General features: G+C 41.9%; 1 protein-coding gene across 6 annotated transcripts in view; it reads left to right on the top strand.

Moving 5' to 3' along the window:
* casz1 (castor zinc finger 1) overlaps positions 1 to 24,732 on the top strand; it is a 107,651-nt gene extending 82,919 nt beyond the window's left edge. For 5 of the 6 annotated variants that reach the window (XM_060938408.1, XM_060938409.1, XM_060938407.1 and 2 more), the window contains 11 exons: positions 5,031 to 5,163; positions 5,720 to 5,783; positions 6,691 to 6,854; positions 7,306 to 7,428; positions 7,622 to 7,939; positions 9,047 to 9,245; positions 14,253 to 14,424; positions 16,259 to 16,407; positions 17,361 to 17,595; positions 18,419 to 18,769; positions 21,716 to 24,732. In XM_060938408.1, coding sequence (XP_060794391.1) covers positions 5,031 to 5,163; positions 5,720 to 5,783; positions 6,691 to 6,854; positions 7,306 to 7,428; positions 7,622 to 7,939; positions 9,047 to 9,245; positions 14,253 to 14,424; positions 16,259 to 16,407; positions 17,361 to 17,595; positions 18,419 to 18,769; positions 21,716 to 22,965 — 3,158 coding nt within the window. In that variant the 3' untranslated portion in view covers positions 22,966 to 24,732. The remainder of the gene's footprint in view (positions 1 to 5,030; positions 5,164 to 5,719; positions 5,784 to 6,690; positions 6,855 to 7,305; positions 7,429 to 7,621; positions 7,940 to 9,046; positions 9,246 to 14,252; positions 14,425 to 16,258; positions 16,408 to 17,360; positions 17,596 to 18,418; positions 18,770 to 21,715) is intronic. The other variant, XM_060938412.1, reaches the window with a different exon arrangement.
* Positions 24,733 to 26,663: the final 1,931 nt, after the last annotated feature.

Below are 26,663 nucleotides of genomic sequence, written 5' to 3' on the forward strand. Positions count from 1 at the left end.
CTTAGAAGATGCAGAGCGTTTAGGAGCCATTGTAGGGCGTAAAAATTATTCAAAAATACCAAGAACGCACAACACGTGGGCAAGTCTGAACTACGGGAACCGCGAGACTGTACTGTACAATGCGCTCATTCGTATCAGCCAATGAGCAGCAGCCCGCCATTCAAACTTCAGCCAATAGCGAGCGAGCATTCGGCTCCGAGAATGTAGCAGTGCGTAAACGTTCGATATGTTCGCCGCAAATGACCGCGGATCGCTGAGATTTCCGCGAACATATAGGAGATATGTTCTATATAAAATCCCGCGAATATGTGAATTCGCGAATAGGCGGGAGTCTACTGTATATATATTCAGGGCAGCAGGGTGCAACTTTTCCTTGACCTTCAATTGACAAAGGTCAGCTCGGACAAATTACTGTGACTTTAGTCATAGTCTCTATCTAGTAGTAGTATTATTATCCTCTTTTTTGAGAGTTCGATATGAAACATTTTGTCATGAAAAAGGAAGGGTGCACACTGTCGGGCCTCCTCCTCCTCTTCCACTCTCACCTTCTACTTACTTTTTCCTTTTCATCTTTGTTTTTTTTTCATCAGTTTTTTGTCTTGTGATTTAAAAAAAATATATATATTTCATATAATTTTATATACAAGTTAACCAATAACCTGATCTGTCTAACTGTTTATTTAATATACATGGAGATCATGGTGCATGAAGATCAGTGAAATAAGAGCATAAAAAGCTAAACAGGAACTGTGATCTTTTTTTTTTTCAGTGCATTTAGCAATGATGTTTGAGATCGATGAAAAGGAAGAATAAACAAGCAGGTCCCAGCTTTCCTTTTCACACCATTCTACCACGAGCACTTCCTCTTCTCTCTCTTGCTGTGTGTGTGTGTGTGTGTGTGTGTGTGTGTGTGTGTGTGTGTGTGTTTTCATTCTGACAGTAAAAAGGGCACACATGGGCCATCAGCTCATTTGCTCCACAGACAGTACACAAATCTCTGATTTCAGGATTAGGGCAAATATTGAAGGGCTCCTTTGCTGCCCTAGACCCGTTATTGCAGTGATCATTGCCTTGATACCCACAATCCATTAGCTGATAAGTGCTGGAGTGGTAGCGAGCGGCCCCGGTAAAGCCGCCTCTAATAGCATTCTCAGGAGGTTTCCAGACTCTGTGTTCTACATGCTTCCTCATCATCAGCCTCTTATCTGTGCGCGCACTCGCTCCGACCAAATGGAGCCTGAACAAAATTAAGTTGAGAAATTGAAGGTATAAAGCAGTTTTTTTTTTAATAATGCAGACTGATATAAAGAGGGGAGAAAAAAAAATAACAGAAATTGTTGAGGCAGAAATGAGTCAGTGCTCAGTGAGGTGTGTGTTCTAAACGAATATATTCGATTTGACATTAAATCTGTATTTCCCGTATGAGTATCGAGCATTTTTCGACACTAATACATTAGTGCGTGAATATGAATGATTTCTGCAGGAGTCGGATCCTGTGAAAAATCTCTTTCTAGCACTTTTAGCAGAAGCTAGATGCTGTGAAAACCTCTTCTCGACTCGATTAGCAGGGTCTCGAGATCAGCTAGTATCTAGTGTGGCGATGGAGCGGGTAGGTTGTGGATAAAGACAGCACCGTGGAGGTTGTGTGTAAAGGGAATGGGACCGAAGAGAGCAGGCGCAGGCCCAGCTGCTGAAGGGGTGTGTATCCTGTCATCCTCTCCACCTCTGAGATCTCTACAGATTCTGGGAGATGAGCACCAGGAAAGGAAAGAAGGCACACACAACCTCTGACATCCTCTGAGGGGTGGGATGGGGTCCATGTGTTGGAAGGGGCACAGATGGTGTGAATCCATTCACTGGAGAGAGCATGTGTGTGTATGTATATATATATATATATATATATATATATATATGTGCGTGTGTGTGTGTGTGTGTGTGATAACTTCACACTTCAGCACTGAGCTTGTGAGAATGGCTTGTGTTTAATTTAGTTAACTATGAGGAAAAAAAAAATGTCGAGAGAGAGACAGAAAGCCCCACACTAGGCAGAGAGCAGATCACGATGTGTCATTGCTAAATTTATGTGTTTTCTCAGAAATGGCGTGTGAACAGGACAATTGTGTAAAATATGAAGAGGATGTGGTCAGGGCCAAGCGTTTAGAAAGTAGTGAACAATGTTTACTGCGGCTATTTTCTCGCAGTTTTTTTTCTCTTTTCTTTTTTTGATACATGAGAAATGCACACATTTTGGTGTCATCTGCTGCACTGACGAGCAACTCGCTCATGCATATCATTCAGGTGCGATTATGTCCTTACTGAATGTTCAGTGCTTTTTTTTTTTTTCAAAAATTTTATTTTTTCTTTTTAACACCAGCCTACTCCGGAGTGTTACTCCAGATCCAGGAATCTAAAGGGTTCACTAATTAGACATACAGTACAAATGATCTTTCACAAGCGCGGAAACTTAGCAGGAGTAATTACACGCTAGAACATTATTCTTGGATAATTTCCAGAAAAATCCCTCTTTGAGATCAGGCATCTTTTTTTTTTTTTTTCTCCACCTCCCGCCTCTCTCTCTCTCTCTCTCTCTCTCACACACACACTAAGATTATCAGCGAGTTTGTCATGGAGACTGTGAGGCTGATAAAGAATTTAATGACTTCCCTTTCATGTGGTCATTATTTAACTGTCTTTTTTTAAACTTCAGGCAATTCATTCCCACAGGCAGCCGAAAGCGGAGCGAGTGTGCTGGCTTTGTGGTTTGATGTGAGCTGGGTGGGTGTGTGTAGGAGGGTGTGATCAGAGAGAGTGGAGACAGAGGTGAACCTGGTGATGATTAGTTGTGTGCTGGTTCAAAAGATAACTAGATGGTTGTTTTGTTTTGGGCAGTTTGTTTAAATGAGTCTATTTCACTGTTCCGTTTTGTAACTAATGTAAAGAGCTGTAAAAGACAATGATGATGTCTGGCTTCTGGGAATTGTACTCACTAAGTGTGTGTGTGTGTGTGTTAGAGTGGTACACACACAGCTCGCTATCTCTGTGAGGACCTTCCATTGACAATTATTATTGCAGTTAATTAATGCTGTGCCTGCACCTAAACCTAACCTTAACCTCAGCAATGAAAAGGAAACTTTTTGGCTCATTTATTTATTTATTTATTTCAATTTTTGTTAAAAAACAAACACACACACACCCCCAAACAATTCTTTCCTTTTTATGGACCATCCGAATGTCTCCATAATGTTGAAATGGTCAGATTTTACTATCCTTCTGGGGACATTTGGTCCTCAGTAGTATATAAAAACATGCGCGCGCACACGTTTGTCTCGCTATCCTTGTGAGGACCTTCCATTGACGTAATTATTCTTGCAGTTAATTAATGCTGTGCCTGCACCTCAACCTAACCTTAACCTCAGTAATGAAAAGGAAACTTTTTGGCTCGTTTATTTTTTTCAGTTTTTGTTAAAACAAAAAAACAAACACACACAACAACAATTTCCTTGTCGGGACCATCCGAATGTCCCCATAATGTCGAAACGGTCAGATTTTACGATCCTTCTGGGGACATTTGGTCCTCAGTAGCATATAAAAACATACACACACACGTCTCACTATCCTTGTGAGGACCTTCCATTGACATAATTATTCTTGCAGTTAATTAATGCTGTGCCTGAACCTAAACCTAACCTTAACCTCAGTAATGAAAAGGAAACTTTTTGGCTCGTTTAATTATTTTCAATTTTTGTTTAAAAAAACAACAACACACATACACACTAATTATTTCCTTGTGGGGACCATCCGAATGTCCCTATAATGTCGAAATTGTCAGATTTTACTATCCTTCTGGGGACATTTGGTCCTCAGTAGCATATAAATACATGCACACACACACACACACGTCTCACTATCCTTGTGAGGACCTTCCATTGACATAATAATTCTTGCAGTTAATTAATGCTGTGCCTGAACCTAAACCTAACCTTAACCTCAGTAATGAAAAGGAAACTTTTTGGCTCGTTTAATTTTTTTCAATTTTTGTTTAAAAAAAAAAAAAACACACACATACACCCTATTTCCTTGTGGGGACCATCCGAATGTCCCCATAATGTCGAAATTGTCAGATTTTACTGTCTTTCTGGGGACATTTGGTCCTCAGTAGCATATAAAAACGCGCGCGCACACAGTGCAATGAGGCCCAAGGGTAGACGGTAACGTCTTGTGCGTCCTTGTCTGTCACTATTCCTCAAAAGGCCTGACTTCCTGAAAAGCAAGTTCTCCACAAAACTAATCACGGCTGATGCACTCAGCACTTCTATTCCTCTCCTTTATTTTATTTTTTTTCAAAACAAAATACCACTTAGAGGCCACCAAAGGCCCGGCTTTCACTGTATAGCCTAAGGACAAATTAATATTTCAGTCATTTGGGGATTGGGGAAAAGCCAGGCTGCTCATTCCTGTCAGCATTTTTTTACCCCATTCTATATCTTTATTTATTTATTTTTATCCACATACCTTTGTGCAAAAAAAAAAAAAAAGATTGAGAGCTTGAGCTGCCTGAATGATCTGACTGATTTGATTGGCTCTCACTGATTGACTGTCACCTCTAATCTGACCGATGGAGGAGATGTTTCTTTTGGGCATGCTCAGTGTCTGACCGCTGTCCGTCGTCAGGCCAACAAGGACAAGTGGCGATAAGGAGGAGGAGGAGGAGGTGTGTGTGCGGGGAATGGATTCGCTTCATCTGAAGCTGCCACTTTCCCTCAGCATTAGTGTGCACTGTAATGACCGCTTAAGAGGCAGGCACGCAAATAGGTTGTGACAAGTGCTGCTGAAAAAGGAGTCTTTTTCCCTCATTCCTCCCGCCTCTCAATCACTGTTTAAATGCCTTGACGGCTTGACATAATTCCGCAATAATTATCACTGCCAGCCCTCTCCTCGGCCTGGACACAAGTCACATCGGATCTCATCACAGGGTAATAATGCTGATCAACAATAACTTTCTCTCTCTCTCTCTCATTCCCTCTCCCCAGGAAACGGACAGCAGGCTCAAGCAAGCCGGTTTAATCCTGTTCAAGTGAAGCAGGAGCCAATGGACAGCACCTTTGGGCCTTCCCAAGAGTCCATGCAAGAACACAGCCTTGACCTGAGCAAGAAAGACCACGGGTATGGGCTCCAAGCTGGCACGCCCCATCCACCCCCATTCCTCTACCACACTCATCACCCACAGCTTCGTGATTTATCTCCTGAATAATAGTGTATTGTGTTAATTAGTGTGAGTGCTCTTGTTAAAACCACCTCACAAGGTGGTGTCTGCAAAGTGGTCAAGGAGAAGATTTACACACTGTCCCCTTTCTCAGCCACAAGTGGCCCGTGTGGGAAAATCTATCACACAAATGTAAAGATTTCCCCATATTATTATTACTATTATTTTCCCATCTACCTTGTATAATGCACAAGTATGAAATATGACATGTTCATTTCAATAAAAGGGTATTTGTGTAAACCTTGATTTTTAACTCCACATCCTACCCCAACACACACACACACAGTACACCAACTCCACCTATCAACACCACCACCACTCAGCTTTATACATTAACTTACCTTTTATTTATGTCTATTTCCTTCTTTGCATATTTGCGTAGTCAGAAATAAATAATAATATTTATTGTTCGCATGCAAATCTTTGCCTAAACATTGCCCATTTTGCTCATTCCAGTAATGAATCAAACGGACACCCTGTGCCGGGAAATCCATCTCTTTTATCCTCACTTATGAATAAGGTAAGATCCATCCATCATGCACTTTCCAGCCCAAGACGAATTAGCAACACGCAGAGCTGGCTGTTTGTTTTTTAATGTTTCGCCCGCTAATAAGATGAGTTTGTATCATTTAAATTTTCCAGCCATTTTTCATACAGTGTAATTTCAGCCCTCCGCTCACAAATTAATATAATGAAGCAAGAGCTGGATGCCATGCCAGATATATAGAGATGTTTGTTTTTTGATGAGCTGTTTTGAACTCGGGGTGCATTTTTTTTTCCCCCTCCTCCTCCTTCCTCCCTCTCTCTCTCTCTCGTTCTCTTTCTCACTTTCTATTCTGGCTGCTTCGTCTTTATTTATGGAGTTTGTAAATTATTTGATTAAAAAGTCAGCAGTGAGGAAAAAAGAGCAAGCGTCACGCTCATTTTTTAAAAAGACTAAGTGTTACTGGGTGAATATTTAAACGTTGTATGTTTTTGTGGAGATTAAAATGGACATTGTGTTAATCATACATCTTTTCTGACTAATATAAATGCTACGAAGTGCGAGTTCTATTACCTTGATGATTTAAAGAGGGATCAGACGGTGTTCCCCCCCCTCCTCAGGTCCTTTCTCTTTCGTTCTCTCTCTCGGTCTGTATGTTCCACTGACTATAGTCATATACCCGGGCCTCATTCAGGGCTTCTGGCACAGAGTGGCTCGTGGGCGTTTTTAGGACTCCCATTTGGACTCGGCACGCCGCGTAAAGCTCGCCCAGACAGACACACACACACACAAAAACAAACACACACAAAGAACACTTGGCATGTGTGTTGGCCTGCGCTCAAGTGGAGGCTGATTGTGTTTGTAAACCGAGTATAATAACACTTGTCTGGGCATGCTTGCTCACGTGTACCAGTGTGTGAAGGTGCGTTCACTGTGTGTGCAGATGTCGCAGGTGAATCCGGGCTTCTTCAGCGCTCTGAACTTGAAGTCGGAGCTGGAGAGCAGCCAAGCAGCAGATAGCTCTGACGCAGCTCAGTACCTCAGCAAGCTGATCAAAAGACCTGTTCTGGAAAAACCCACCGAGCTCTGGAAGACCTACCTGCGCAGGTGTGTTCCTCATGGATTTGTTCACTTCACCTATTGTGAGCCAGTCGTTCTCCTGATTCTTGGCTCACAATATCCAGTCCATTATTCTTCCCTGCCTTTGTGATTCCTGTTTTTACTTAACCCTGACCCTGTGCTTTGTCATTCTCGCTCTTTGTCTGCTTTTATCCTGTAACGGCCATGTGTGGTGTTTGTCCCTGGTTAGCGATGTAGAAATTTTAAAAAAAACTCGGCTAGGACAAATGATATGTGTATAGTCCCAAAGCCAAGACAATATGTCACAGCTGTTTCTGTGCAAAGTGTGTTATGTTATTCAAGCCTTGCATGCAAAAGCAGCTCCCAGCGAAAGGAGAATTTGTCCATTTTCTTGTGTTATGCCACATGTTGCCTTCCCCTCCATTTTTTTTTTACACAGAAAGAAAGAGGTGTCATGTTTTCTCTCTGTCATATATAGATATGATACTGATGAAGTCTGCGATGCCCAGTGTGACTTCCTGCACAAAGTCCACTTTCATTGTCTTGTGGAGGACTGTGGCGCTCTCTTCAGTACGGTGGACGGAGCCATCAAACACTCCAAGTAAGCCTGCTTTTCATTCTCTTAACGAGAAATAGATTGAGATTCGAGCTCTTCTCTTCCGAATGCCCTCGCTCTTCCCTATTGACGTCATCATTTGGAGGTGATGTTAACGATGTGCTATGTTTAGCAGCTATATCACGGCCTCGCCGGTGGATCTAATTGGATGTAATGATGTCTCTCTGTCTCCCATTAGCTTCCACTTCAGAGCCAACCTAAAGGTTAAACCAGAGACCGCTTTCAATGAGGCCAAGGAGTCCAGCGAGGGCGTCCCCAATCAGCTCGCCGTGCCTGTTTCTGTGCCCAACACTCCGCCCATGGACGTGCCCAGTGCAGCAGTGTCAGGGGCTTATGCCTCTTCACCCTCCCTGTTGGCATGGAAGCAGCTGACAGGCTCCATCCCTCCACTTCCTGCCTCTGTGCCCAACGTGGCTGCCTCGTCGCCGCTTGCTACCACTTCATTGGAGAACGCCAAGCCTCAAGTCAAACCAGGCTTCCTGCAGTTTCAAGACAAGTGAGTGCTTCAAATTGAATCATTATATGTGTCTCGTGCCACGAGATTTTTGTCCCAGATGCTGTGTTTGCAGAATGCGTAGAAACGGTGTTGAAAAACGTGCGATATTTTGCATCGTTTTTGCTGCCTGATCAAGTAACTATCAATTAATAATCGCCTCAGTAGCACCCCTACGGGATACATTTACCACTTTTAACATCATCCATGGCTGAGATAAGTATAGATCTTCCGTCTTCCGTTAAAATGACATTTTGATCTCATTCATTCTCATCTCATTATCTCTAGCCGCTTTATCCTGTTCTACAGGGTCGCAGGCAAGCTGGAGCCTATCCCAGCTGACTACGGGCGAAAGGCGGGGTACACCCTGGACAAGTCGCCAGGTCATCACAGGGCTGACACACAGACACAGACAACCATTCACACTCACATTCACACCTACGGTCAATTTAGAGTCGCCAGTTAACCTAACCTGCATGTCTTTGGACTGTGGGGGAAACCGGAGCACCCGGAGGAAACCCACACGGACACGGGGAGAACATGCAAACTCCACACAGAAAGGCCCTCGTCGGCCACAGGGCTCGAACCCGGACCTTCTTGCGGTGAGGCGACAGCGCTAACCACTACGCCACCGTGCCGCCTGACATTTTGATTTGTAGTGAAAATGTGTCGATCGTGCGAGCACAGTTTTCGTGCAACATTCCTTTGGCGCCGCTAATAGTTCACCACGTGTCTTCTTGACCTTCCGAGCAGCATTTTGTGGTCTGTTGCGCAACAAATCTGGGAAATTCGCCAGTAATCTACAGTCGAGATTGTCTCCTGATGGATTCACAAGGTTCTGTATCATCTGTAGTGAGTGCCTGGAAAATGGACCATTTTGGGTTGCGTGCACATGAGTTCATGTCAGATTTACAGTCACTTCCCTCGGTCCAATTTCACTTTTGGTTTGTATTTCCTGCATACACAGGCTTGGTAGTGTAATGCAGCAGGTAGAACTCAAAATCCATAATCTGAGCATCTGGCATGAAAAATCTGGTGAACTGACACATAGGAGACTATGAGCTAGTTATTCATTCTCTTGGGATTTTTGCCTTGTGTCCCCTCCCTCAGTGACCCCTGTCTGGCAACTGACTGCAAATACTCCAACAAATTCCACTTCCACTGTCTGTTTGGCAACTGCAAGTACGTGTGTAAGACGTCTGGAAAGGCTGAGTCACATTGCCTGGACCACATCAACCCCAACAACAATTTGGTCAATGTGCGAGATCAGTTCTCTTACTACTCGCTACAGTGTCTCTGTCCCAACCAGGTGAGCTGAGAACTCCTGCTTCACACAGTCACAACAGAATTCAAAGGAAATGTATGAAGGAAAAAAAAATCAAGCAGATGTTTACGCAATCTCATTACCACATGGTAAAAGAATGAAGATGAAAAATGCGTAAATACCCCAAAGTGGGAAGGGTGAAAGAAAAGTGCAGGCTTTTCATCAAAAATGTCATCATTAATAGAACAAAGCACTCATTGTGCTTCCTGTGCCCTTATTTGGAGCCAAACCTGTTCGAAATGAATTCATTTATGCACCACATCCCTACTCTCCTACGCCCCCCTCTTCTCCTGAGCAGAGGAGATCCTCTTTGTCGTCTCCTGAGGGAGATGCCTCTCAGTAAACAGATGGCGGTTTGGAAACAGGTTACAACACAGGAGGGAAATGTTCTTACCTCAATGAGCCAGTCGTATAAAACATAGGCTTTAATTTGCCGCAGTGATCTTTAGTAGGGTCAGTGTTTAACATTTCTGACAGAGCCGGTCAGTCAAACGTCTACTGAAGAACCCACCTAAAGAAACTGAGAAAGATATAGAAAGGATTTAAGTAACTAATAGAACAAAAGTCTAGACAAGCAGCAGTAGTAGCTCAGTGGTTACGGTATTTGGTTCTTGATCTGAAGTACATGAGTTCAAATCCCACCACCAAGCTGCCACTGTTGGGCCCTCGAGCAATATCCTTAACCTTCAGTTGTGTCCAGAGAACGGTGTCAGGGAAATGTAAACAGTATCAGGGTTCTAACTCAGCCTTTTCAGCGCTTCAGGCTGATACGTAATGTTTCCTTACCGCTACGCCCACAATAATTCTGACATGCCTGTAAAAGTTTCTGCTACACTAATAAAAAGACTCGTCCATACATGTCAACCTTTGGTCAATCAAACCTGTATAACCAACCTCCAAAATCCGTATTTCCCTTATAAAATCCGTATAAGATGCGAATTAAAATAATTTACCTAAAATTTGAATGATAATTAACAAATGATATATCCCAGTTACTTTTTATTCAATATTAATAACAATAAACCTTCAGAATGAATACAAAGCTCCAATGTTTGACAAAAACAAAGTGTCATCAGCGTAGTCACGAAGGAAATACTTCGTTGTTTGGAGACAGGTTTCACCGAGCGGCTATTATGCGCGAGACTTCATATTAGCCACAAAGTCAGGAAAATCTGTTCGTAAAATTACGTTATAATGACCAAATACAATGAAAAGTATTTTTCCAGTCTCACCTGTGAAAGGTAATCCCATGTGATCTCGTTTGGACGGTAAACCTGTTGGTACAGTTAAACGCAGGGCTTCTTTATTCTCGGCTACTGTCTAGATGCTATGCCAGAGACGGTTGAAGAATCTCCACTTTGCCACATCCAATATGGCGGCAAGGATGACGTATGATTCTACGCAGAAGGCGGCGTCTATGTTTATATGTCTATGACTTCACGGTTGGCGGGATTCTCGCAATACGGTGTGCGCATGATCAAAAGTGGAACGAAGTCTCGCTACCACAAGATAACGCGCGATTTCATAAGACTCTTTACTGGCTGTCTGTGGTGTACAGTACGTTTGTAAATGTTATGCGCTCTTTTATCATCGTGGGAATTGAGTATAGCTCTAAATAAATATTGAAGGTTTTTTTTTTAAAGAATCCGTATAACTTTATTTATACGCCCGTATACTACGTTTATTGAATCCAATCCGTATAAAATACGGACATTCCGTATAGGTTGACATGTATGCTCGTCAATCTTGAAAATTCGGTCTTTTGTTTAATTTCCTCTTGTTATCCCGACGCAGCGGTGGCCGCACACCGCCATGTGAATGTTCTACATTTGGACATACTCCATTCCCTGTCCACGTAAGCGCTCGGTGCATAGCTGCCCGAGCAGTTCCATGTGGAGACCGTCACTGATCGTGCTAGTCCGATTTACCTCCTTCTTTATACTGTGTTCATGGTAAAGTGCCATCAAACGGATGGAACATAAGCAGGTATATATATATATTTTTTTAAATAAACAGACAAGAAACTAGCCACTACTTTATTTTGGTTCCTTTTCTAATACTGCATTGCCATCATTTTTGTGGAGAAATGCAAACAAATTGACCGAGAAGTCACGCTAGATCATAATAGACTGGTACCAAAATTCAAAAAAGTGCTTATTTAAGGAGTTAAAGGCATTTTTGAGACAAAGTCGGCAAACAGTCTTATTTTGTCAATTTGGGTGTGCCGAATTCAAATCTGCAATATGCCGAGCTCTATCTGACCTCTGTTGACCTCTAGAGGTCATTGGGCCTGTAAACGTCTCAGCTGAACCCAGTCTCTCCGCTTTCTAAGGAATGAAATGTACTAAAATGATTAATGAAGTTAGCAAATGGCCTTGTTTGTTAAATGTTTGGGTGCTGAATTCATTTTTTATTTGTAAAATGACATATGACCTCTGATAACCTCAAGGTCATTAAACTTGGCCTATAGGCCTATGCATTTAACGGCGTTTTTAAACTGACTTTACTCCCCCAAAAAGAATATGAACAGACAAAAAACAAATAGAAAGGAACAAATACAACATTAAATGCCAGTCCATGTACATGTGACTTACTTTTCACAATGAGAATGCCTCGGCGATCACCTTACATAACATTGCATTACATTTAGCGGTTATTGTTTATACAAAGCTACTGAAAAAAGGACAGATTCAGCAGCATACAAAATGTGGGGGCGTACAGGGTATACAGGTTAATCAGGGTTAGTATATATGAGAGTTTTTTTTCTTTGTTGTTTGTTTTGTTTTAAACGGGGTAAAACCTTTACAAAAAACAAACAACAAAGAAAAAAACTCTCATATATACTAACCCTGATTAACCTGTATACCCTGTACGCCCCCACATTTTGTATGCTGCTGAATCTGTCCTTTTTCAGTAGCTTTGTATAAACAATAACCACTAAATGTAATGCAATGTTATGTAAGGTGATCGCCTAGGCATTCTCATTATGAAAAGTAAGTTACATGTACATGGACTGGCATTTAATGTTGTATTTGTTCCTTTCTATTTGTTTTTTGTCTGTTCATATTATTTTTGGGGGAGTAAAGTCAGTTTAAAAACGCCGTTAAATGCATAGGCCTATAGGCCAAGTTTAATGACCTTGAGGTTATCAGAGGTCATATGTCGTTTTACAAATGAAAAATGAATTCAGCACCCAAACATTTAACAAACAAGGCCATTTGCTAACTTCATTAATCATTTTAGTACATTTCATTCCTTAGAAAGCTGAGAAACTGGGTTCAGCTGAGACGTTTACAGGCCCAATGACCTGTAGAGGTCAACAGAGGTCAGATAGAGCTCGGCATATTGCAGATTTGAATTCGGCACACCCAAATTGACAAAATAAGACTGTTTGCCGACTTTGTCTCAAAAATGCCTTTGGGTGTCACAATTCTGGATTTTGGTACCAGTCTATAATATTATACTATAGTCTAGTACAGCATGCACTTGTACACCTCCACTGTGCTCGCGGAAAATGACATCACGCACGATGGAGTTATGGCAGCCTCCCTGACAAGAAATAGTCCCGTCTGTTTTCATCACTTTAGTGGTTATATCGTTCAGAACAAATTCAACATGCAGCTTTTTTTTTTTTTTATAAAGGACAGACATAAAGAGTGACTTTTAGCTCAGTTTGTTTATTTGCGAGATATTTTTGCGTGCCATGCACGCAATACGCACCAGTCCCAGAGTTAGATCTGGATAGTGGTGTATTGTATTGTAATTGAATGGCTGAAGCTGAAAATAAAGCTGATACTTGGTGAACATCAACTGGTTGGTTGTTTTATTCTTATTCCATAAATATGTCACTAATATAGTTGAATATTAATTATAATAAATTTTCAATCAAAAACAATCACAGCCATTTTTCGCATGAACAAACAAACAAACAAACAAATCTCATTAATATTACCAAAAATGAGTGACTTTCAGCGAGGCCTGCAAGTGCCAGGAAATGCACTAGAATGCATCTCCAAGCATGTAGCACCTGTGAGCTTACGGGGCCCTAAGGCGGTCCCCGAACGCCCGGCTGTTATGACTGGTGCCACTACGCTGATATTTTGGTCTAGTTAGAACCCTGAGTAATTTTAGTGTTACAACCCTGAAGTTGATTCTTTTCCTAAAACAGCATGATCAGAACTATTACATTCCTTTTATACTACAAAGAGTTTGCTAACAATTACGATTTTTATTTTATTAAAGAATGAGGTCACTTTTTATCCAGTTATAGTTACATTTCATGTTTCAGAACATCTATGATCTATGGAGCATCTATCTTCCTTCACCAGCATTTTTTATTCCCCTAGCATATAATGCGGGGTGATATAGCTATCGCTCTGTCCGTCCATCTGTCTGTCTGTAAACATTTTAGTTTCTGGAGCATAACTCAAAAACTATTAGGAATTTTTTTTTTTTTTTCACGAAACCTGACAGTTATGTGAAGTGACTAGAGGAGTTGTGCCTTTTGGGATTTGGGGATTTCTGCGATTTTTATTTTTTTCCATATTTCTATGGCAACTTAGGAAAATTTGGAGTGGGGTTTCATGTGGGGGTCGGGGGGATAGGTCATCTCCTGATGACTCTTGTGGGTTTTTTTTTTTAAACTTACTGACTCTTACAAAGTACTGACACTGGAGACTCCTTCCATAAATGGTAGATAGATATCCCCTTACCAAAAAAAAAAAAAACCCTTCACCGTATCAATTATGTTTTTCTTTGGTAAATAACACATTTAAAACAAACAAAAACTTTGTTTCTGATTCGTCTTGGAATGTCCATAGTGTACAATTCATACAAGTCCCAGTATTTGCCTTGCAGCTGGAACAACTGTCTGAGCTGCTGTTATAGAAAATGAATCAACACCTAGTGGCCAGTTTGACTGGTTAAAGAAAGAACTTTAAGAGGTTTAACAAATGATTGGCTCACTGGCGACATTTCTGTCTCGTCTCCCAGCACTGTGAGTTCAGGATGAGAGGACACTATCACTGCCTGAGACCAGGCTGCTTCTTTGTCACCAACATCACCACGAAGCTGCCGTGGCACATCAAGAAGCACGAGAAAGCCGAGCGACGTGCAGCCAACGGCTTCAAATACTTCACCAAGAGAGAGGAGTGCGGCCGGCTCGGTAAGTCTCACAGCTCCGGTGCAGCAGATCACAGATATTATTATAATTTGCCACGTTTAGTGTTGGTCAAAGTATTCCATTGTGTCTTGTGGCATATAGACTTCCTACACGCCTCATTATTTCAAATCATTGTGTTATTATTAAAAGCCAGTGTTTCCTGTCAGTCTTGTTCAGTCGAAGCTCTTGCGTTACACACCAGCAGCACAGAACAGAGGAGAAAAGGTGTGAAATCACATCAGCGGTGATGTAACAGTAATTCCACGTCAATACAGTCCCCTGCTGCGAACGCACTGTTTCCACACACTTCAGCAGGCAGAAGGGAAAAAGCTGTTCCCTCTGCTGATATTGCTAATTGTTCCACTTTCACAGCGCAATCACGAAAGCACAAAAGCAGCAAGCCAGATCCTGTAAAAGGTTTCCCTGTAGTATCCATGTCTCATCACATTAGTATTAGTGTGCTGATGCTGGACGTTTTGGACTAAATATTTAATAAAGTCAAAACACCATCAAATTCCTGGCTATGTCAGATATACAGTACGTTTCATAACAAATAGTTTGAGCCACGTTAAAAATGGCTGCGGCAAAGTCTACAGCCGGGGACGGTTCATTTTGATTAAAATCAGCCCAAGAAAAATGGTGTCTGCCTTTTTTGTCATACATTAATACTTCAGTATTTATAGTAAGCAATCAAACAGAGGCTGTTTTCTTGGGTATATTTAACCTGTCAGGAATGAGCAATTACACATGTTTGTTAATTACTGTGCCTGTCTAGCTCGGTCTGTTTGTGTTGCTCTTTTTCAAACCTCGATCATCATCACACGGGCAAATTGAAAGCTCTTCCCCCCCCCCTTGCCCCCCCTTCTCTCTCCTCCCTTTCTCTGCAGTACAGAAAAAGAAAAAACTTTATGACAGGGTAGAAGCAAAGTTTCAAAGAGCAAAACTCTCCTGATTTGTAGGTTGTTGGGGTTTTTTTTCTGTAAATAAAATAAATCCAGGAGCATGTTCCCAAAGCAAGCAGCAGGATGATGAGGAATTGATGGTTCAGCTGGACTCGGAGCAACGTATCCATGGCAGCAGCATTAAACACACCACTGAGGATGAGGTTACCAGGAAGCGCAGGCACAAAGATCTGCAATATTTCGGCTTGTCATTCTTATTTGCTCAGCTCGCTCTGTTTAAAGTGTCTTGCCTGTGCGTGCGTACAAAAGCGATCTGACGACAAGCAGCTTGTTGCACCATGCCGTGCCACGGATGCCATGGTAACAGACCAGCCAGCACCTGCCCTGAACACTCAGCTTTTGATTATTTTTCTGTGCATTATTTGCAATAAAATTATCACAAGCGTCCATTTGATTAACCCATAAAAAAAGCAGTCATTTAATTAAAAAAAAAAAAAGCATATAGCAATTAAAAATCTGCAGGGATACCATATGAAATGAGGAGTGGAGAAAAGAGAACAAGAGCGATGGACTGAACAAATACAATAACAGCAGATAGGTTGTGAAAAATGAATTTAATATGGAAATAATTGTGTGTTTACTTTGGTTTGCAGGGTTGTGCATTATTGCCTCTCCAAATGCAGAATGTATTTATGTAAATTCCAAATTGAATAAAAGATGTCATTGTAATAAAGAGCACCACAGGTCTAATCTCCGAAAGCTCCACTTTCTCAGTGTGACACTTTGGAGAAAGTAATAAGAGCCGGACTCATCTGCTCAGGCTTTTCCTCATCACCACCTTATTGAGAATCAGTGCTAGATTCGGCGTCTCGGAGGTCGGCCTTTGTCGCTTTTCAGTGTTAATAAGAAACGCCTTCTGTTTTTCCCCTGTTTAGGCTGCAAGTACAACCAGGTGAACAGCCACTTCCACTGCATCCGTGAAGGCTGCATGTTCTCCTTCCTGCTTAAGCACCAGATGACGTCTCACGCCCGCAAGCACATGAGGAGGATGCTGGGAAAGAACTTCGACCGAGTCCCATCCCAGGTATGTGATGTATACCAGGATGTGGAAGTCCACCTGGACAAAGTAACCAGGGCCAACATCAAAACATCAATAATTTTAGTATCCTCCAACATTTACTCGACCTCGTCAACGAGAACACTCACTTCTAGTACATATTTTGATTATTTCACAGAAAATTGCATCGCGTGAATTTCTCAAAGATGAAAGCAAGAAGAAGAAAATTAGGTTCTTGGGTAATCCGATAACGACCGTGTTCTCAAATTATAGTTTGAAAGTAAATCATTCATTTGAAAAAATATTTTAAGTAAATGGCGGCACGGTGGTGTAGTGGTTAGCGCTGTTGCCTCACAGCAAGAAGGTCCGGGTTCGAGCCCCGTGGCCGGCGAGGGCCTTTCTGTGTGGAGTTTGCATGTTGTGTCCGCGTGGGTTTCCTCCGGGTGCTCCGGTTTCCCCCACAGTCCAAAGACATGCAGGTTAGGTTAACTGGTGACTCTAAATTGACCGTAGGTGTGAGTGTGAATGGTTGTCTGTGTGTCAGCCCTGTGATGACCTGGCGACTTGTCCAGGGTGTACCCCGCCTTTCGCCCGTAGTCAGCTGGGATAGGCTCCGGCTTGCCTGCGACCCTGTAGAAGGATAAAGCGGCTAGAGATAATGAGATGAGATTTTAAGTAAATCATTAGCATTTCCTTAACGTCCTCATGCATGGATATCAGCGAAGAAATGTACAGAAACCTAGATACCGTTGCATATTTTTTGAACAGTTCAATACATTTTTAGATTCAGTGTTGAATTTTTTGAGAGTTACAAAGGATAAATGGCAGCCCGATTGTGGAACCACCTGGTTAGTAATCAACGCCGTTGCTTTGCGTAAGCACAAATACAGAACAAGTTGACTGTAACACAAATCGTTGCTAATCCTGTAATAGGAATTGTTTAGCCACTGGTTTGTGGACTAATGTTTCCCATGTGTTAGGTGATACCTCCTGGTCACCAACCAGAGGAGATGCAGCAGATGGCTAGCATGGCCTCTTCTGGCACTATGGGCACCCACTCGAGCCTCAGTCAAAGCTTCTCCAACATGGGGGATGACAACGATGACTACATGGACTACATGGGTGGAGGAAGTCCATTGGGCCTTTCGTCCGAGTCCTCCAACCAGGACCGCAGCTGCACCAGCACTCCTGTGGGCAATGACGGCTCCCCTGCAGGTGAGGACTTTTCTCCATCATCATTTTCCATTACCTTCAATCTTAGGTTCCATCAAAGAAAGTTTATTATTTGACTCGAATGCATCGAAATGAAGAGAAAGCTCAAGCTGGCAGTCTTTAGTTAGTAGAATAAAATGTTCAAATGTATGAATGTTGGTTAATCAGCTGCACCGTACAGGCGTCACAGGATCACTGTGTTCTCAGATCCTTTGGGGTTTATGCCCCTAACAAGCGGCATCAATTAAAAATAGCTGCCTCCGCTGTACTTTTCCATTGCCAATTATAAACGTAACAACTTGTTCATGAAGCATCCGAGGCAGCCAATGTTTACCAGCTGTAATGACACTTATCAAATTATGGAGCAGTAAATTCATCATATAGTCGTCCACACACACAAACACACTCCTCCTCACATTAATGCCATGCCTGTGGCAGCTTAACCGAGGCATCGCAGACTCATAATATCCACCTACACCATGTCAACCTGAGCGTGTACACATCTCTGGGCTTAAATCTGGGCTTTCGCTATTCGACTCTAGCCTTTCCTGCATTGGAATGATTTACATGTTTTCACCGTTTGGTTTGAAAAGTATTTATCTTTCATTCTCATCACTGTTGCTTTTGGCTGTTTGATTTTTTTTTTTTTCTGTCGCCATTTGGCTTTTGGTATTTCATTATTTGATCTCTTCCTTTTCTACCTCCCATCCCTGTGTGTGTGTGCGCGCGTGTGTGTGTGTGTGTGTGTGTGCGCACCTGTCTGGATGTCTCGTCCACACCCTTCCTTTCCTCTTCTCCACCACTCCATTCCTTGGCATCTCTGTAGGATCAGGTTCTCAGGGCCCTGCTCCTGCTCCCATTACCTCTGCTGACACTCCCCCCACCTCTCAATCTGCACCACCACCACCTCCTCCTCCTCCACCACCACCTCCTCCATCTTTACCTCAGGCTCCACTCCAGTCCCAGCCTCCTTCTTTTCCCCCAACCCTCCTGCGTCCTCCTCTTCCTTCGCTCCCATACCTCCTCTCTCCATCCTGTGTCTCATACTCTCTGCTCAGCGCCTCTCTTGGAGCCACTCGGAGTGTTGTCATGCCAACCAACACACCAGCTTTCAGCCCCATCATTGCCACTCCGTCTCCGGTTAAAAATGACGTGCCTATAGTGCAGGACGCTGCAGGTACCTCTCTCCTGCCTCTGTTAGACCTCTGCAGCTCTAGAGTAGATTGACTCAGACCTCATCTGTCTGCTTGTGTTTGTCTTTGAACCAGTGAAGCAATAATTCAGTAGCTGTAGTTTTGAAAAAGGCATTATGGGGTGGACAAATCCAGGAAAGTGAATCCTTCAATGTCTTGGTGAACCAGAAACTTTACAGTTAATAACGTGCAAAAGTTCAACACATACCAGTTAATTTAGCCCATTAGCTAGCTAGCTACGTACATTAACACACACCCTTGTAAAGATTTCATATGGCGAATTGGATCAATTGGAGGGCGTTGTCTTATGTTCCACTATACATTTTTTAAGTGAAAATATTTTGTTTTGTAGTTTAACTCCTAGCATAAAAGGTTAATCCATATTGCTGCATTTTTACTTCCTGTATTACCAAAAAAGAGATTTTGTAGAAACATCTGACAAGCAAGGACATCGTTCATGCTAGCAAGGAAACAAGTTAATGTTATCTTACCTAGCTAGCTATTTTCAAATGATCATAACATCTAGCCCAGGGATCATATTGGGAGAAAAAATGTTTGATAAACATTTTCCAAGCTACTAATGAATTTGTTTTCGCTAGCGGGCTAGCTAGCAACATCAACTAGGCTAGAAAATGGAAATGAGTCCACGTGAATGTATGAGGAGCAGGTTAGCTGGGTTAGAACATTAACATGTACATATTTTATCCAGCTAAATGGAGAAACTGTGTTATGTTTGGGGGGCATAAGCCAAAACATTTAACTAAAAAATGTTAACTACTGAGGTAAATTGCTGAGGTACATTGTTAGCTAGATTGCTAGAGGAAGCATATTGCTGCCTTTTTACTTCCTGTACTTACCAAAAAAAAAAGTGATTCTTTCACAATATGAAAAGCAAGGCTATCTTTCAGGCTAGCAAGGAACTAAATGATGTTAATTACCTCACTATTAAAATGAACATAATATTTAGCATGTTTGTGTCTAAAATCCTAACAGAAAGGGCATCTTTCATGCTAGCAAGGAAGTCATAGCTATATGCTGGGTGCGATTTGCTTGGGGGCATGATAGAATGATGACCCGAAGTCATCAGACCTTTCAAAATGACCCGAAGTGGCAGCTTTGATGTTCACGAACGTCCCCAGCAAATAGATACATTGTAGATAATAACAATATCTTTGCGTTCTATGCAGGGATGCAAACAGCGCGCCTTTTGGCGGATGCCGCCTTTTTCACGGCCGTTTTTTTTTTTTTTTTTAGGGGGGACGTTGGAGTGTCTGATTATAATTTCAAAGTAAATTCTGTATTAAAATTACTAAATAAGCAAATCCGTTACAGTCCATGAAACAGGAAGTATAAGGATGAGAAAAAAAAACAGTTTAAATCGGAAAGCTGCGCACAATGTGAACTGCGCCATCAGAGCAAACTGTTCATTTAGTATTCATGTATTTTAGTGATTTTCGAGTCACTGTCCATTTAATCCGGAGGGAGAGAAACATCACAGCAACGCGACAAGCAATGCGAACTTTGTTGTGTTAGTGTTCGTGTATTTAGTCAGAGAGATAGGAAGATGAATTTACTGTACTATCTCTGGTTCGTTTTCATTTAGTGTTATTCATTTGATATCATCGGATGTTATTGAGCTGTTAGCCTATTGTTACCTTAATTTTGTGACGTTTCATGATTAAAAAAAAAAAAAACATCCCCCCTTCTGGTTTTTTGACAAATCGCACCCTGGCTATATGAACTAGGCTAGAAAATGGAAATCTGATGTAAATGAACCCACAAACATATGGCGAGCTAGTCAGCTGGTTATGTGGAAAAATACAGACTGGTGTTGACATTGTTTATCCTTGTAATTAGACCAGTTGGAGGGAGTTCTGTATAAAACTACATTAAAAAATACATAGAACAACCGTTAATTAGCAAAAGCTAATAGAACGAAGGCGCTAGTAATGCTAGCTCAGCAGCCTGCTAAGTTAATGACTTGAAGTAAACATGTAAGCTAGCTAGCTAGCAAAACGTCCTTGACAGCAAAATGCACGACACTGATATTTAGTCTACATTTAATGTACATAAATCCATGTTTTTTTTATTTCACAATACTAGCTAAATATGATTAAGTGAGCTAGAAAGGATGTATGTATAACAGGCTAGATATTTAAAAGCAGTAATATTGACTGGTGTTGATAAAACAAATACGATGAAAATTAGGATCAGGGTGTGTGTGTGTGTGGAGAAAAATGCTAGTAATCACTATATGAGCAGTTGACGGAGTCAGTTATCAGCCAGACAATGACTAATAAAGCATTGATAGCCTGGACGTATGATCTGCTTGTCCTGGGCACACAGCCTAATAATTTGTCCACCTCTGTATTTGCTACAAAAACTGTTTTTTTTTAACCATAACTTAGTAGTAATCAATCATTAATCATCTACTCATGATGACTTTCATTGACTACATTATGTTGCATGCAGTACCTGTCTTAAAGGCTGTTTTTTCCTACCAGGCAATATCTATAAAACAAAATTTATTCCAACCTTTTAGAGTACATGCAGTGTATTACACACTGTCAGTGAACTGTGCTGTGTTGTCTTCCATTAGCTGTCCTAATTGTGCCAGGGTTTTATAGAGGCCGTACTTCTCCAGACAGGGATTAGCATTAGCAGTGACCTCAGGCTGCTCACTAAAGCCCAAAGTTACACACAGAGGAATGTCTAGACTCATTACTTTTACACCTGATGTAAACCATAGACAAGCATGTGTTCTTATTATAAGAAATGTCCCGTGTTCTGTTAGATCATAGTATGGACTCGCGTCAGACAAAGCAAGCAGGTTGTAGATTTGTTCTCAGTCATGACTTCGTGCTCTGTAGTGATGGTTTACATAATTTTCGTCAACCCTGACGTTTCACTTTTCTCTCTCACATCCATAGGGAATACCATCTCCATTCCAGCAGCAAGTGGCGCCAAGAAGCGCTTCTGGATCATCGAGGACATGTCGCCGTACGGCAAACGGCGCAAAACGGCATCGTCGCGCAAGATGCTGGACGAGGGCATGATGCTGGACGGCTTCCGCCGCTACGACTTGTACGAGGACTGCAGGGATACAGCGTGCCAGTTCTCGCTCAAGGTGACCCACTACCACTGCACCCGTGAGAACTGCGGCTACCGGTTCTGCGGCCGCACTCACATGTACAAGCACGCGCAACACCATGACCGCGTCGACAACCTTGTCCTCGATGACTTCAAGCGCTTCAAGGCGTCGTTGTGCTGCGACGTGGCTGACTGCCAGTTCTCAGGCAACTCGACACACTTCCATTGCCTGCGCTGCTCCTTCCGCTGCACGGACAGCACCAAGGTGACGGCCCACCGCAAGCACCACGGGAAGCAGGACGTAATCAGCGCCGCCGGCTTCTGCCAGTTCAGCTCCAGCACCGACTGTACCGTTCCAGATTGCAAGTACAAGCTCAAGTGCTCGCACTTCCACTGCACTTACCCTGAGTGCAAGCACACAGTGGTAGGCATGTCGCAGATGGACTCGCACAAGCGCAAGCACGAGAAGCAGGAGCGTGGTGACGTGCCCTCTTCCATCTCTCCTAACCGGGAGGCTGGGCAACACCAGACAGGGCTGCTGGCACCACCAACTTCCATTAGTCTACCACCTACATCACCTGGTGCTCAAGGGCTGCCCCATAATAATGCAGCCATATACCTCCCTTCAGCAATGAGCACCGAGTACCCCGACCATCAACGCTCTACCCTCAACCTGGACGGCTCTCTGAACCTCGGCACCGACATCAGCAGCTCACTGTTGTTCCTGAAGAACGCCAGCGGCCTGGGCCTCGGCGACTCACTGGATCTGAGCAAGAAGCTGCAACAGCGCGAGGCACTATTTTCTATGGGACCTGGAGCTTCTCTGCCTGCTTCCATGAGCCTGAGCAACCCACAGGATGACACGTCAGGCGAGCCCGAGGACGAGCTGTCACCTGATGAAGAGCCCACACACGAGGACGACGAGGACGACGACGAGGACGACGAGGAGCCAGAGGAAGACCTCAACACGGACTCGTACGATGACTCCATGCCCGAACCCGATGGAGAAAAAGACAACGAAGAGTGTTTCGATGCTTCCATGAACCACACCGAGGCTTCCCAACTGGACAAATCCGAGGCTGACCTGTGAGCCACACTGTACGCACTCGAAGAAACAATCCCTCCGTTCAGTGAACAAACCCCAGTTCCAGTGGCCTCGTTTATCACGTTTAGAGACACCGCACATGACAAGGAAATGACAAATACGCAAGAAAAGTGAAGGCCCAAAATGATTTACGATGTTTACATGATGACCAACATTATTAATTTAATTATGCATTAAAAATGAACAGAGAAATGGACAGACGAGGCCATCTTTTACACTTGGGTGGCAATGTAAACATTTTCCTACGCATCGGTCTTTTTTCGTGTGCGCGCGTGCATGTTGGATTTTAATTTATTCTATTTTGTTACTTTTGTGTGTGGATTTAAAAAATATAAGAAAAACAAACAAACAAACAAACTATCTATATATATATATGAATATCTATATACAGTAGATGTGTGTGGATGTTAAAATGCATTTGAAGTGCAGTCACTGAACTGCGGAATCCAAGAAAGACATGGCACGCTTTTAAAACAAAGGAGAAGTTTTTTTTTTTTTTTTAAACGAATGTGTTGAAAACAACCGTGCATTATTATTATTATTATTATTATTATTAGTGCAGGGGCCTGTAACAGTGCTTTCACATTTTCCATTTCACACTTGATTCACTTTTTTTTTGTTAAAGCTTATTTCCAGTCATCACAGTTCTCACAGAAATGTTCTCAGTTGTGTCATAGGCTCCATTCCATTTGGACAGTGTGTCTCTCGGGGACAAACAGTGACAGTGACTGCAAGTTTCAGGCCATAACACATCTATCTCAGTCAGTCAAGTCAACGCACCTCACCAAAAAGTTAGCGTGCAGTCCATTTTTATTTCCTCCTCTCTTTTCAAATGTGGACCGTTTTGGTTTGGTTTGTTTTTTTTTTCCTGGCATTGCATATTGCTAGTGCACTTTTGTATCGATGAGGTGAGACAGTCAAGCCTCTATTTAAGATGATTTGTTACGGTGTGCATCACTGCATTATTGTGTTTTGTTTTTTTTTTTCTTTCATTGTTGTCACTGTTATCATTGCATTAGTCCTCCACTTGCACAGGCGTGACCGGTCGACGCTGGTGTTTGTTGCTGCAGAACGGCCCGTTGGGAAAACGGGACCAGACCCGGGGAGGATCATGAATACTTGATGGTGCTGCTGCCCAGGGGGGAAAAAAAAGGGAATCAATGCCAGCTCTTTGGCTCTCTATGAACTCCCACAATGCACTCAAGTATCCATCAGACACAAGGATGGAAGTGTGTTCTCTGAACGTAGGGAAGATCTAGTAGCTTGTAGGTAATTTTGTTCTCTTCTCTTCTTTCTTTCATTACAATTTGAGTAGCATGGATATTAGTGAGAAAATTCCCAGTTGGAGTCTGTGGTTGAAGATTCTTTAGAAACCTCATGTATCTGCTCTTGACAGAGAGACTTTCTTGGCTGTGGATTAAAAATGGAGGAACGTGTCACAGAGTCGCTGTAAGAAATGCTCGAGTGTGTGAATAATACAGACAAAAAGCTACGTTTCAAGCTTCGTTTTCTCTTTCTAAAAGCTGTGGTCTAGCTCCGATTACAACCGTTTATTTAATATTTATGTGACCTTGCAAAGAGAAACGTTTAGGGTGTTTTTTGCACTTTTTAGATTCATTTTTACCAGAAATACAACGGCATATATCTTTTAACAGGGAAATTGCTATACAAATAATGTTGTTGTTGGTTGTTTTTGTTTTTTTTTTTTCCTCACTTTGCTTTGATGCACAAATAATTGTCGGTGTGACGAAGACCTGTTGTTCTGTGTTTTATTTTATTTAAAAAAAAAAAAAGGGACTGATTTTCTTTGCTTCTGAGATTGGATGTTTTCAATATGAAACAGGCATGCCAGAAGCAAGGCTGCCTAACGAGTAACACTAATGACGACTGTAATTTAAATGAATTCTATACAGAGGAAATTACTGCAGTGCTCCGCTCCAAATTACAGAGAAAAAAAAATAATAACAATGAATTTTGTTTGCCTGGCTTCAGCAGAAAATGAGTGACTGTGTAGCGGAAAAGAAAAAAAAACTGAAGCGAGGAAATTACAATTAATCATTTCTTAAACACGGCTTTGAAAGAACTATCATAATATTAGGTAATTAAATGTGTAGATGATTATCTTCAAAATATTGTTGCAGGAGGGAAAAAAAAAGGTTGTATAGTATTTTCTTCTGTACAAAAAACTATATATGAACAAAATGCTCTTTGATGAAATGCTTCCTTTAAACAGAAAACGGAAAAAAACCTGCAGAAATAAAGAATAAAAGGTTAATTATTGAAAGAATAAAAAATAGTTTGCTCATGCGTGTGATTTTTTTTTTTTTTTTTCTTGGTATGTTCATGGTCTCCCCAGAGAGATAGGCTGTTAGTGGTGGAAAACTCTTTAAACTGATCAGTGTAGCACTGAAACAGTGATGCTCCAGTTCTACTTTTGCATTAGGAAATCATATTTTAAATACAGGGACAATGTACATCTGGCTTATTTAATAGCATCTGTAATTCAAATTTTTCTTTGTGTGATTTGTTTTTATTTAATGGAGTTTATTGTTCACTTGTATTCCAGCATGCATCTCTTGGCAGGCTCTCTGCTCTCAAGCGCAAGCTGGGTTCAATTCATGTCCACTCTCGTTGTTTCCTGATTAAAAATGACAAAAAAAAAAAAGTTAAAACACAAAAACAAACAAACAAAAAAACAGCTCTTTGGCTGGGAGATGATACTGTGCACTTGAATACATTTTATGTGTGTAAAATAGCAGGATTTGTAAAAAGTTAAAAAAATAAAGGAAATCTAATTATTACAAGTCAAACGTGCCGAGCAGTGTGTGTTTTAACCAGCTGTGGTTTGAGTTGAGCTGTGGGGTTATGCATGGCTTTCCCAGAATGCCAAGCAGCTAATGGAGGTGCATACGTGTGTTATATATATATATATATATATATATATATATATACACACACACACACACAGCCCCCCTGCTGAAAGTGGCAGGGCCTGTGGCAAGACAGCAGCACTGCTCTCACTGCATTCTCTCTCTCTCACACATATACACACAACTTTTTTTTTCTTTCTTTTTTTTTTTCTCCCCCCAGAAACTCAAGAGCATGACCCAAAATAGCTACAAATGCACGCTAACATCTAGGGTCAAAATGCTGATAACGTGGTGCAGGTTAATGCAGAACCGGTTCTTTTCCTCACCAGGCCTCACCGGTCCTTCTCCAGCTGTTCTCTTGTCTTCCCTCCTCTCCCTTCAGGGTGTTTCTTTAAATAAAAACGAGCGAAGCCACCACCATCTGTCTGCCAGCTGGCATCCTGTATATAATCCCGGAAAAACTTGTATTATAATAAAAAATAAATAATAATAATAATAATAGAGAAAATTATATTACAGAGAAAAGAAAAAAAAAAACCAACAACACCACCACCACAGATGGAAACAAGCTCCACATCCAGCATGGGCTGCTGCTGAAGTGACAGCTCATTTTACTGTTTTAATTACAGAAATAAAGAGAAGAGCAGAGTGTAAGTGGATTACATGGCTGCTTTTTATAACGTGGGAGGGGAAAATGACTTTAGGAAAGAATCAGTGACATTTTATTAAAGTGTTTTGAATTTGTTTATATGTTTGCTGGCTAAAAAAAGCTGTCAGGATATGGCGCTTAATATATTTATATTGAAATTACTT

The sequence above is a fragment of the Neoarius graeffei genome, chromosome 13 (genome assembly GCF_027579695.1).
Source record: "Neoarius graeffei isolate fNeoGra1 chromosome 13, fNeoGra1.pri, whole genome shotgun sequence".
NCBI classification, from domain to species: domain Eukaryota; kingdom Metazoa; phylum Chordata; class Actinopteri; order Siluriformes; family Ariidae; genus Neoarius; species Neoarius graeffei.